The 13,767-nt window shown below is 40.1% G+C and overlaps 2 protein-coding genes across 2 annotated transcripts in view; one reads left to right on the plus strand and one right to left on the minus strand.

Annotated features, from left to right (window-relative positions):
• Window positions 1-12,241: 12,241 nt before the first annotated feature.
• Window positions 12,242-12,976, minus strand: LOC137973778 (U3 small nucleolar ribonucleoprotein protein IMP3-like). Its single transcript, XM_068820663.1, has one exon. The coding sequence runs from the start codon at window positions 12,924-12,926 to the stop codon at window positions 12,378-12,380; it is 549 nt and encodes a 182-aa protein (XP_068676764.1). The 5' UTR covers window positions 12,927-12,976; the 3' UTR covers window positions 12,242-12,377.
• Window positions 12,977-12,986: 10 nt separating this feature from the next.
• LOC137973777 (diphthine methyl ester synthase-like) overlaps window positions 12,987-13,767 on the plus strand; it is a 9,632-nt gene continuing 8,851 nt past the window's right edge. The window contains exon 1 of the mRNA XM_068820661.1: window positions 12,987-13,168. Within this exon, the coding sequence (XP_068676762.1) occupies window positions 13,004-13,168 (165 nt within the window). The 5' untranslated portion in view covers window positions 12,987-13,003. The remainder of the gene's footprint in view (window positions 13,169-13,767) is intronic.

Below are 13,767 nucleotides of genomic sequence, written 5' to 3' on the forward strand. Positions count from 1 at the left end.
AGGGGAGGAGCTACTTTTAACAATTGTTAATTTATGCACTGTCCTGTTTACCTTTCGTTTAAAAGTAAACCCGCATAGTACCACGAAAAATTCACGATGAAAAATTTTTGTTTTTTTAATTTTCTGTCTATGATTTTTCACTCGACTGACACATAAGTCTTTTGCATCATATCATGTCGGATATTCTCCATCAAGTTTTACTTCATTCTATGTTCTACATTTTATACGGTTCAATTGACTTCTACATTGCTTAATTATATTTTTGCAGACAATAGAAGGAACTGGTCTGACCTTTTCGCCTCTATCAGTAAGCTCTTATCTATAACAAGTGCTAAGGTTAAGCTTACTTAATAAATAAAATCTAAATAGCACATCACAAAAAAAACAGCATGTTGTTAGTTACAACGGAGTGGTATATGTCAACTCTAGATTCCGTATTACTCCCAAGAGAATGAAGCCACAAACATGAAAAAGAAAAAAAAACTTTAAAACTCCCCTAGTTAAGGACAAATTAAACGTGCGTTCACAGATTGTGCAGATTGATAAACCTGGCCCTTGTCTCCTCAAACAAAAGTGACCATTGCAACTACCAGCCTCAGTATATGTCTTATATTTCAAGGAGACGAGGAATATTTATCTATCGTTTGCTTGCCTTGAAATCCGTGTCGTTCAGCCATCTTTATATGGGACGTACGCTCGAATATTTTTGAAGATGCAACCTCTGAAATTTTTGAAAGATGCAAAACCGACCTGCTATTTCCAGTCTTTTTCGACGAACACTTTGTCAACCAATCGCATCGCTTCCGGTGGATTGAAGTCAGTGCACTTCAAAACTTGGTGATAACTCTCAAAATTTTGATGCTGGTTTGGACGAGTTATAGTTTTATCAAATCTTTTAGAAGACTTTTTAAATGAGGTAAAATAAGAACACTTGTCTACACGTCTATATTCCCTCTGAGGAAAACAAATATATATGGTGATTTATCATACTTAGGGCATTTAGTTCCCGGTGTTGTGGTCTGGTCTTTCTGGTCTGGATAGGGTAGGGTGGAGGACCTCGCATAGGACCTCGAGTCCTGTTCGTGCTCCTTCCCTCTGGGCAGGTTTGCCCAGTAGAAGAGACAAACCAGATGTCTCGTAAAACCAGCTCTCTCAAAACTACCCCGCGGGAAGAAAAAAGTTGTTGCACTACGGTTTGCGGTTCATAGTGCATTGTGGCTCTATGAAAGCTCAAGCGCATTATTTATTTATTTATTTTCCAAAAAAAGGTAACCGCTTGGTGCAACCGTAGCGTGAAAACCTTACAAATTTCTGACAGACCTATACAAACTTCAACGGAGCTGGTGTCCTGCGTCCAGGTAGGAGAAGCCATTTTTGTGGTAGTGCATTGTAAGTGCACTACTCACCATGTCACCGGGTTGTAAGAGTATAAGCGTGTAAGAGTGTAAGAGCGTAAAGCTAAGAGTAAGAGTGTAAAAGTGTAAGCCGTGACAATAGGCCCACAGCGCGTGCATAACCCATGAAAATAAACAGGTCTGTTGCAAGCGTGCTTGAGTTTCAACAAATGAGCCCCAAAACCGGCAAGAATTTGTGACGCTGATGAATAATAAAGCAGCTGCTATTTCCAAAACGATGGAATTAACTGGTGATAAATAACCTCGTCTAGGAGAGTGAATTTTTGATGGTCAACCTCAAGGGTTGGACGCTTGTGATCTTTGTGTTGAATTCGCACATTTCTTGTCAAACTTTATAACACTTGAAACTGAAAAAAGAAAGAAAACTAAAAAAAAAAACACAAAAATCCGGTGTGCTGCCATCATTTTGATATGGATGTATCCTTTTTTTGCGAGTTGTTAGTGAACACGCAAGATAACTTGATCATGGCGCTTTCGATTTTGCTATTTACTTGTGCAGGCAATAGTACAATAGAAAAATTGAACGTAGCAAAAATCTCCAAAAATTTTTTTCGCAGATGGTAACTTTTTATATTCTTGGTTCAAAATTACTAATAATAATAATAATAATAATAACAATAATAATAATATAAATAATAATGATAATGATAATGATAATGATAATGATAATGGTAATGATAATGATAATAATAATAATGGCCGTTTTTATACTAGAGACGCATAATCCGTCCAGACGAATTATGCGTCTCTCATGTTATCCGTCTAGTGTAAAGACGGGACGAACTATATGAGACGCATAATTCGTCTTGGACGAACTTGGGCAAACATTTTTTCTGCGTCTGTTAATTTCGGCCAGTATAAAGACGGGCACTAGACGCATAATGCGTCTGGACGAACTTTCCAGTGTAGTGCGTCTTCGAAGACGCACTAAAATAAATTCTTCGTCCAGACGCATAATGCGTCTTGTGGCCGTCTTTATACTAGACGAAATTAACAGACGCAGAAAAAATGTTTGCCCAAGTTCGTCCCAGACGAATTATGCGTCTCTAGTATAAAAACGGCCAATAATGATAATGCTTTATTGAATACACATATTGGCACCTAACAGATGAGTTACAATGTGGTATATAAATAGTTGAAAAATATAAAAATATTATAAAATTTACGTGCTTTTTGGTAGGGACTGGGATTACATTGTATATTTTAAAAACTTATATTACAATTCATTTATTAAAACCTATCTAATACATTAACTAATACAATTTGGCCATAGCAGGAAAAAAACTCTTACCAAACCGGTTTGTCCTAAATTTAAAGCGGCTAGAAGTATTGCTGTTCCTTAAATGATGCGAGTGGCAACGAGCACGCGTAGCTAGGGGGAAGGAGGCGGTGCAGTTGGCAGCCGGGTCGGCACCGATGTTTTGCCAAACCCTCTGGCAGGGATGGTCACGCCTCATTTCAAGACTTGTCACGTTAACCTGTACGAGGGCCTGTTGATATTTTAGGCCAGGGAATAGGATACGCGTGGCCCTCTTCTGTATCCTTTCAATCTCAGTGGTCTACTAGATAACGCGGGAGACTTGCCGCCCAGACGACGCAGGAATACTCGAGGACCGAGCGAACCAAGGCGTTATAAACGCCATTGATGTCCATAGAGGAGACTCCAGAGCGCTTCAAAACCCTTAGGATGTGAAGGCAATTTGACGCCTTGGTAATAATTTCATTATATTGGTGTTCGCCGATCCTTCCTCTTGAGAGTGTCGCACAATGTTAGACACACAAGTATTTTATGACAGGACACCCTTTCTAACGGTAAGATGTTGATCAGCAATGTTTGAAGGTCTTGCTGGGATCTTAAGGAACAAATGACCATATCTTTGCATTTCTTGGGATTTAGATTCATGTTGTTACACTCGGCCCATTGAAAAATGCAGTCTAGGTCATTTTGTATCAGGGAAGCCTGGCCCGAGGAGATAACCTCCGAAATTGTGATGTCATCAACGTACTTTCAATGATTTGAGAGGAGAGGGGAACGTGTGGTTAGGTCGTAAATCATTATCAGGAATAGTATTGGACCTAGCTTTGCACATTGAGGTACCCCAGCATGGACGGGCATCCACTCCGATATAGCGTTTACGAGCTTTACGGCTTGGCGCCAACCACTAAGAAAGCTGCAAATCCATCTTATCAGAGAACCACCTCTTTACCTTTACACTACTTCTGGTATGTCTGCATCATCAGTAAATAAAACTTGGAAGCTGCGCTCCACATAATCGTCGCCTGATAAACCACCTTCATACTCGGTTGACTTCTCCTCAGAAGGTTTTGAAGCTGTTAATATTAATATTTCTTAAAAGATTCCAAAACTTGATTTTGATTAGCTCACATGTAATATACATTATCTTGAGTCCATGGATTGAGATCAGACCTCTCAGTTTAACTTCTAACCCCCCCTACAAATGTTTAAGAAATTACTTCTTACCCCCCTACCCTGCGCTTTGGTTTAACTTCAGGCCCCCCTATTAATCTTAGAACCCCCCCTCCAGATAATTATTGCACAGTCCCTTATACAAACTAGAATCCTTGATGTTCCAGTAGTGGGACCATTCATATTGCTATAATAACCAGCTTGACGTAGACTCGTTATAACCTTCTCGGTGACTGCATTATCCCTCCTTTGCGACTGCGAACAGTTATTAAGTGACAACAAATGACTCGCGGAATAAATAATACGACCAGGGTTGAATTGAGCCGTACTCCTGTCTAAACCAGTAGCAAGCCGACCGGAGGTATCGGTTCCGGGTTGTGGGTGAACGTCCCCACATCGTAAAGATGGTTTCATGGCAGGTGAAGCGAGAGATACTAGATGGTTCGGCGAGACAAATTACCGTGATCCCACGCTTAGTCCATTTCGCCATGGGAATTTTGATTCGGTGATAACATGTTCCCTTGGTTAAAATTGACCCAAAAGATAGAACAGCATTCTGGAACAGTACTTTATCATTGTCGTAGTATAAACCACTGCCCGGCAAAAAAGTGTTTATTTAGGACGGCCAAAATGAAAAATAGCGAGAGCCCAAAGTCGGCAGGAGCTGCCGCCATTAGGTCCCAGTCCCGAAGAAATTGGGACCATCCAATTTATATTGTTTTTTCATGTCGCATTTTGTTACTGATGGCGAAGTATTTAATTGTCGATCGACACTTCCTGAAAACTTCCTTCTGCTCTTCCTAAAAACTGTATATCAATATTTATTTACTTTTGCATCAATATTTGTTTCGTATAAAGCAGGCTAACAAAATATGCACCTTGCTTAGTTCGCATTATTTGAGCGTTAAAACAGAATGTTTGGTCCTTTGTTTCTGACCGAAAGTCGTATATCTTGAGGTCACCCATACAAATACTAACCCAACCGGACCAGAGATTAACTTCAGTGAGTTTTTCTTTTGGAAAGCTATCAGAGGCTTGTGGTGATAAAGAAGTTGCAATGGAACTTGGAAATGATCAACATGTCATCCTCGAAGCCAATGTTTCTCCATTCCCTTTTATTTTCTTCAATCTTTGTGGGTTTAGTATGCGGTTTCACGACACTTCCTGACCAGTGGTCACGCGGAGGATCACATGATCCTTATACCGCTCGAACAACTACACACTAGTCGTGACTCCATCAGAAAGGCTCGTGAGGCATTCCTCATACACAGAGGAAAAACACTGGAGCCTGCAGGCCTTAACAGAAGAGATGAAATGTAATTTAGTTTAGCTACCTTTTAATTTTCTTTTGTTTTTTTCATCTTGTTATCATGTATTATTCTCTCTCTTTTTTTTTTTATGCATTTCCGTTTTTATAACACATCACGTAGCATTTTTATGTCATTTCCGGTAAATATAAAGATCTTGTTACTAGCATTTATCCATTCAATAAACCTGAAGAAGGCTGGTGTTGGCCAGCCGAAATATTGCAAGCAACAACGCCTATGTTCACGTTTTCTTGACCAACCTTTGCAGGATATTTTCTATTTTAAAGTTTTTTATGGTGTGGTCACGATCTATTTTGATCCAACGTAGAGCAAGTTTTGATCGTACACGGTTTTTGCAGTGGTTTAATCCTTAAAAAGTTATTTACTAGTAACCACACGTCTTCTCATGGGGCTTTACCATGGCACTACAATGATATACGGTACCAAAAAAATATCGTGTACCATTATAGCTACATATTACGCAAAGACGACTTGAATCTCGTGGATAACAAAACACAGCTCGGTTGACAGTTATCATAAAAGCGCTGCGTTACTGCACTACTACAACCCACGTACGCAATGCGTGCCTATTTTTTTTTTTTTGGGGGGGGGGGGGGGGGAATGATGGTCCTAGTTCTAGTCCTAATTCAGCTTCAAAATGTGTCCCTTTGAGCAAATTCGGAATACCTGCCCTCTATTGTCTTTTCACAACGGAATTGTTGTTTCGCTGTGTGCTCTCGGGTTAAAATTGCATTACTAGGGATTGCAAATGCGGTATGGTAAAGAAAGGAAAGGAACTTTATTTATTACTTTAGTGATTATTAGTCTTGTAGCGGTGGAGCACTAATTGGGGACACTGTAAATTGAAATAAACAAATAGAGTACTGATGAGTACCCGGAGAAAAACCGTCCCAGAACAGAGTAAAGAACCAAAACACTAAACCCGTCTGGGAATCAAACTCAGCCAGGTGGTATTTCCATGACCTTTTTTGAAATTATGTGATATCTAGGAAGTTCATAGGAATTTCCCCGGATGGTGTCTGTTGATATGGACATGATCAGCAACCGTCGCAATAATGTGTGTGTATCCTAAAAGGAGAAACTTGATGGTCAACAGGTAACAGATAGTTAGCAGGGGTCACCAGCCTAACCTTTGCTAGGCTGAAACCGCAATTTGGAGTGTTTTGCATGAGTTTGCTACACCGTACCAACACCCCTCCGTGATAGTTTGCTACGGTTGTGGTGGAAAATAGAAACCTAGTGGACGCATACTTGATCTACCAAATCACTAAGTTTTCGTTACTTATGTAACAACCGACGACTTGGTACCCACGACCCATGCGCCACGACCATTAGTCACCACTCCCCATCCAAAGTACCGATGCCACTTACGTTACAACATTACAATCAGTTTTCTATTATTTAAATGCTTACAGCAGTTATAACATTTTTGATTATACATTTACCTATATTACAATAATGTAGGCTTACGCATTGAACACAGAGAGGTCTATGTGTACAGATTCTGCTGGTGAGAATTCAAAACCATGTGAAAAAAATCTTTTAATATCGAATATTTTGAGGGGTAGACTTCATTTTGGACCATTTCTTTTGAAGTGCTTTCAAATTATTGGAATTTGTTTTTCCATTGCGTTCCGGATTCTTCACGGGTCATCTTGTGTGTGTTGCAAAATGCGCTGTTTGGGAGGCGACACGTGTTGGCGTCATTCACATGCATGTCAATGCAATGCCTCTTTTCTGGTTATTAGTGATTAAAGCAAATGAAAAAGTCCTCAATCTGCTTAATCTAAACAATCTACAATCTGCAATCTTCGTTTTAACATGACCGTGCTCAAAAAGGGCACTCGCTGTTACTATAAATGAGATAATTGCATCGCAGGCTATTTCATTTAACTTGTCGGGCTAATTTCTTACAAAAAAAGTATGCAATATTTTTAACTACTATCGCAGAAACTTGTAACGGTATTTGTTACTTCACCCGATGTGAACGAATCCGGAATCCGGTATCCAGCAAATGTGAACTTTGGATCCAGAGGATGGAATCCGGAATATTGTATGAAATCCAGGATTCATGTTTTTGGAACCCTTGAGTTTGGGATCCGGATGAATCCACAGGCTGGAATCTGGAATCCTTGGGCCACTGGATTCCCTTACATAGGGCAAGTTACTGGTTTTGATTTTGATTCCAGTCAACTCGGGGTGCGTTTGATTAAAATCCGGATTTAGACCTGAAAACGTGGATCTTCGGATTTCCAATCGAAGACAAAATCTGAAAACAGATTTTGTCGCGGATTTCATAAATTGGAAATCCATGTAAGGAAGAATTTCAACCTGTGAAATCTGCGCCAAAATCTGTTTTCAGATTTTGTGTTCGAGTGGAAATCCGAAGATCCAGATTTTAATATCTAAATCCAGATTTCTCAATCAAACACACCCCTAGATGTTAACATCAGTTTCCACAATCGCACTTTGCTTGATGGTCAGACTTTGGAATGGAACTGGATATGAAACAGCTATAAAACAGCGACTGAACGATTTTAATAAATATATACTAAACAAACACCAGTCACCCAAGTTTTTTATACCAAAAAAAAAATCTTGTGGTGTCTTTTTTGGGCACTTCTGCATCACACCCCATGAAAGCAGTCTTGTTCCCAGGCCTTTAAGCGCTTAGTCGCAAGAAGCGCGAGAGTTGGGGCGTAAGGGGCGTTCTCGGGACAGCATGTCCTCTACCTTGAATTGACGATTATCGTTAATTGTTAATTTGCTTTCAATTTACTTTTATCGTTATTTCAGAACACTGAAAGCTAGATATGGATTATAGGAAATGAACATATTACTTTTAACGTTTGGACTCGCAGGACTCGAACCTGGGAACGTGTAATTAATAACCCCCTCACTTAACCACTAGACTACCACATCACTAACTGCGAAGATGTCATTTTTTATTAATGTCAATAATTTTTTCTTCCAAAAGTGCCGCTGTAAATGTGTATTAACAGCCGCTAAGTGAAAAATGTCGGTTACCAAACTTCAAGAGAAAGCTAACCATTTTAAAATCAAGCTTTAGACTTAGCCATTATTCAGCAATGATTTTATTTAGTGGTTAAGGGGATAAAAACAGTTCCTTCGAACTGGGTGCTCCGGGTTCAAATCCTGTCCGGGGGCTGCTTTTACATTTTTCTTTTCATTTGCTACCACAAGTCCTGGGACATAGTGTCCTAAATTAACGATAGTAGTAAATTGAAAGCAAATTAACAATTAACGATAATCGTCAATTCAAGGTAGAGAACATGTTGCCAGCTCAAGAACGTCACGTTTGATTCACGTGAGAATGACTGGGAACGAGGCTATCAAAGTAAGCCTGATTGGCTCACTCTTGGACTTTGACGCATAAAACAATGGGCGCTTTCCATTCGACCACAAGTTTTTATTTAATCAATCATTCAATTTATTAACGGCAAAACGCGGGAAGAGGTTACTCTACAAATCCGAGCCAGAAGCTCATGTATAAAACGCATGACAATATAAGATACTATTAGTTCCAAAAAAAAGTTACAAAGCCTGAGTAAAATCAAAATTAAATACGTTACAATATTCAAAAGACTTTAGGTAAAAGAATCGGAAGTCAAACCCGAAGAGGCAAGCCTTAGTTGACTTAAATAATTGATGATTCCTCTGAAAAAGAGCTATCGTATGGCTGGTATCTTTTACAGGTCACAGGTCATTGTTTTACCAATACAGAAAGTATCCTAAACATTCATAAAAGCTAACCTTAGGCCTAAAAACTTTTGTCTAGGCCTAGTTAGGCCGTAAGATTAGCTTTTATGAATGTTTAGGGTACTTTCTGTATTTGTAAAACTACGACTTGTGACCTCTGACCTGTGGCTTGTGACCTGTAAAAAATCAGTACCAGCCGGCTACCGTATTCACTCGTTTAACGCCTTGGTGTTTATTGAATTTTGAGCATCTCGGATGGGGCGTTTATTCAAGGGCGGCGTTTATTTCAAAATCATGTTTCTTAAATCACTGACAACAATTACGGTAGATCTTTTGTAAATATTCTTTAATTAAAGACCCACCTTAACCGACAGGCTTTTCGACCGTTTGTTTTTTTTACGGAAATTCGCATTGCTTATCGTTGCGATCTGATTGGATGAATTTCAGCTTTGACGGGATTTTCATGTATGAAAATTGTTCCACGGCACGCAATACATGTCGGTTGAAGGTGGGCCCTTAAAACATCATGTGCTTAAAGTTCCAGAGAAAGGTCGACCTCGTTATACCGGCAAAATTTTTGGCCTAAAATGCAAAAATTCTGAAGAAAGAGCGACAAAGTATGGCCACTCAGTCGAACTTAAAAACATGTTCATACAGGAAAATAAATTTCCAAAGGGCTGGTTTAGATTACCGAGTTGTAACGTGTACTTTTTCTTACAATCCTCGAATAAACGCCGCATTCCGAGTCTGATTGGGTGCGTTCGAGAGTGGCGTTTATTGGTATTCCTTTCATCTGCGGCGTTAATTCGAGGGCGGCGTTCAACGTCTTTAATCGAGTAAATGTACGGTATAAACATTTGCAACTGATTCAAAAGGTGCGATATCAAACACCTAAAGGAGTTATGATGCTATCTATTAGCATTGGGGGAAGGTTGTACTTGTGGCCAATGGAACAGCATTTTTCGGTTGGCTACTCGAAACCAGTCACGTGATCACGTGTAGCCCCAAAACGTAAGCAGAAAATTCGTGTGAGGAGGAACGAACTAGCGGACCGGGGCTTTCCGCCTCTTCCGGAATTCCGGAACTTCAGGATCACTTTGCGAGGTATACTCAAATTTCTCTGTTCGATTCAATTCCTTACCCGTTTTTTGGAATCTACTGTGTGAAAGGTCGCGGGCTTACTCCGCCGGACCAACACTCAGCGTCTTAAAACAATAGACCTCTTTAGTCTGTACATTTTGTTTTCCCATTTCAGACCACGTGATGTTACTCTAGGGAAAAGTTTCTTTCAAATGTCGTCTTATGCACGTGCATATGTATGCATAACTTATGAAAATACAAAAGGAAAATTCCCTTGAGAACATCACGTGGTCTGAAATGGGAAAACAAAAGGTACAAGCTAAAGAGGTCTATTGAGGAGAAAGTGCTGCCTTTGTGATGACAAAGGGGACTGGGATGGAGTACCCTCCTTTTCCCGAACAGTGATTGGGTTCTTTAACGACCCACGGTGTTGTGAGACAAGTCCAACGGTTTATCGTCCTTATCCGAGAGGACTTGAAAGTCTAACCATTTGCAGATTTCTACATCTACATCTACATGTTCCAGCACTCGGCAAAGTCCGTTTTTGACCTTTAGCTGTTTCTGCTTATGTGGCCTCATACACCACAAGCTTTTTTAGCGACATCACCCCAAGCCGGGCACTTCTGCTGAAGAGAACAGAACAGCCACAACACCGGGGGATGGAGTTCACGCTGCTGTGGTTGGGGCTCGTTTCATTCATTCATGGTTCATTTATTCAGCGGCTGCAAGTGTTCATGCTGTGCCCGCTCTCACCCATAGATTGATTGCTTGTGAAGTGCATTTGAACATGTAAAAAGAAAATGTGCTAAATGAACCTAAATTCATTGCCATTCAAATTCTTGGTCGAATGGGAAGTGCCAATTGTACCTGATAATCTGGTCTTATATCAAGATCACGCCTCTTAAGCTGATCATAATCTTCATGCTCAACACATGTCTGACTGACATTTAATTGAACTGTGAGGAGAAATGACATACTACTCACTCCTGGGAGTCGGTAATAATAGCAGAGCTCCGCACGCGCATTAATTGGTAAGAAAACATGGTTACTCATTTGTGCGACAAAATTTGGTTTTGGTCACCGTTCTAGCCTATGTGTAGCAGTACCCTCCCCCCAAAGGGTTCCCTCCTCCCATTTTTCTTTCAGGAGTAGGGTACGGCTACACGTAGCCGTACGACCGTCCACCCCTCCATGTATGCCGATGTGACCAGTATCACATGACCATATCACAGGCTCAAGTTTAGAGAATCAATACTTCTAAATACTTGTATACTTGTCTCCATCTAGTTTACAGTATACGTCTTTGATAATGGATAACCATTTGGTAAATAGACAACTGTCAAAAATTATTCGCTGACCAGTATCACATGACTATATCACAGGCTCAAGTCTAGAGCTCAACGAAGTCAGCTGTTTTTTTTAGTTGACTGCTGACCAGGTAATGGGATTTCCATGAGAGTTATTACATGAGAGTTGGAGATCACCGCAGTTAAGCAGCACTAAACCTGTTGACTGCTAGTGGTGAGACTTGATAGATTTAACGCTGTCAAATGCCAGATGACTTCACTTGTCAATGGAGGGCTGTTCAGAAGTCAATGGATTGACAACCTCTTTATCACCTCAAAAACTATGTTCCCTTTAGTTGTGAAAAAAGCCTGAAAAAATCCACTTTAAGTGGTTTTGTATGCAAATTAATTGATGGGTTAAAGGAAATAAACCCCTTCAGGCAGCTGCTATGTCAGCTGATCATGTTAGTGGCTGAGAGATCGTCTGAAAAATGAATACTTAGCTGAGAAGTAAGGCCTGGAGGGCAAATGTGAAATTTTGAGGACAATCTCTCAGCCAAGGTACGTACATACCAGAAAGGATTTGTTTCTTTCCTGACTGAGATAATCAGAGGACAAAATTCACATTGATGCAGACGGGGGTTACTGCGTGAGATCCATCATGCGATTTCCACAAGATGCAAAGTACCCAATAAAATTGCTGAAAAATCAATGGGTGGGTTATAATGTTTATTAAGTGTCTAGTCTCATTGTTGACGACAATACATGTATCTTATACACGTTATTCCAAAATGACCGCCATTTAAATATTCTTTTGTTTTTATTCAAATTAGCCCTTCATGCCTCGTTCTTAAGCTTAAAATTGAAAAGAATATTTTATCTTGAACGAGGCAACCCGGGGGTAATTTGTATGCGCATAAATCAGCGGCCATTTTGGAATAAGGTGTATAAGGACCCTAGTATGGAGGAATGATTTGACGTACATGTATTCAATGTCTTGTTAACATTCTTCTCGTTACTGACCGCTTTAATCTATACCTTCACACACAAACGAAGAGAATGAAATTATTTCCGTGCGTTGTTTTTAGAGCAAGTTGCTTCCAGGGATATCAATGATCCATCATGAGAAGTCAAAGTCATCCCTCAAGTCATTGTATTCCATCACATGCTTCCTAATCTTCGACATGTCCGTCCATGTAACAAAATCTTCCATATTCTTTGTGACTAGAAAAGCTGGATCCGTAATAACTTCAGGGCCAACTCTCACATGTCCTTGTTCAATATATTTCACCGCATCTTTGATGGCCTGTGCCATACGCAAAGCAACCATAACTACCCCCAAACGACGGCGGCAAAACGCAGATGCACTCAATTTTTCACATAAAGACAAATTCTTCTTCGACGTGATGAGACCAAGTGAGTACAGTTTTTCCAACAATTGCTCGGTGGCTTCCACTCGAAACGGATCTTTTGGATCAAGCTGTTTGATTTTGTTGGCGAGGGAAGTCACCAATCCGCAAATTCGGTTATACTTCGTGTAGTCTTCCCTCTTCTGAATGTGGTACTTTCGCAATATTTTGACTTCGCGAATGTTATTCTCGCTTTTCCACGATATAAAGTCAACTTTTTTGAGAAGTTTCTTCTCGTGGAATTTAAGTTTACGAACCATTTTTGATCAGATCTTCCACAACACGAGGTAATATCAGCCCCAGTCTCTTTTCTTTGTTGGAAATCGTCGTTTGCGTCATGTACGCTCACGTTTGTGTACACCAAAGCATGTTGTATCTTGTAGGTCTTGGACTGGGAGATGCGAAAGATATCACTGTAAAAGGACTTGAAATCATTAAGAATGCGGATTACGTCTTTCTGGAAGCATATACATCAATCCTTTGTGTTGAACAACAAGTATTGGTGGGTGTAACTAAAATAATTTGTTAATCACTTAGTAATCAATACTCCAAAAAAACAGTATTGTAGCACACAAAAAAAGTCTGGGAAGAATCCTTCAGGAACTGACCATTTTCGACTTCTCACGGCTGGACTGGATCTAGCATGAAATGGAGGCTAATGCAGGCAGATCTTTTCACGCACAAATTAATTTGCCCGCATTAGCCTCCATTACATGCTAGATCCAGTCCAGCTGTGAGAATTCGAAAATGGTCTATGGTGCCAAGTGGGGTGTGTCTGTGTGTGCGTGCGTGGTTGTCGGGGAGAGGGGAAGGAAGGACTGGAACTTCATCTTGGTTACTTTCATGAAGTTGGGGTGGGAAATTAAAGCATGCTAACATTTTGATCAGATGCAATTAAAAATCCCCAGCAGAAGCTCATGACCTTGATCGGGAAGTGTTTGACTCTCGTTCAGAGCTGGGGTTTTTTTTTAGTTTAAAATTTTCCTTATTTGGATGTAACGTAGCTTGTGCATTTTCCCGTGCGTGCAGCTTCGATCGTATTTTTGTCCATATTTGGGCATAAAATTGATGTCCTAAAATCCCCAGCTTTGTCCCAAGGAA

This window comes from Montipora foliosa, chromosome 10 (genome assembly GCF_036669935.1).
Source record: "Montipora foliosa isolate CH-2021 chromosome 10, ASM3666993v2, whole genome shotgun sequence".
NCBI lineage: Eukaryota > Metazoa > Cnidaria > Anthozoa > Scleractinia > Acroporidae > Montipora > Montipora foliosa.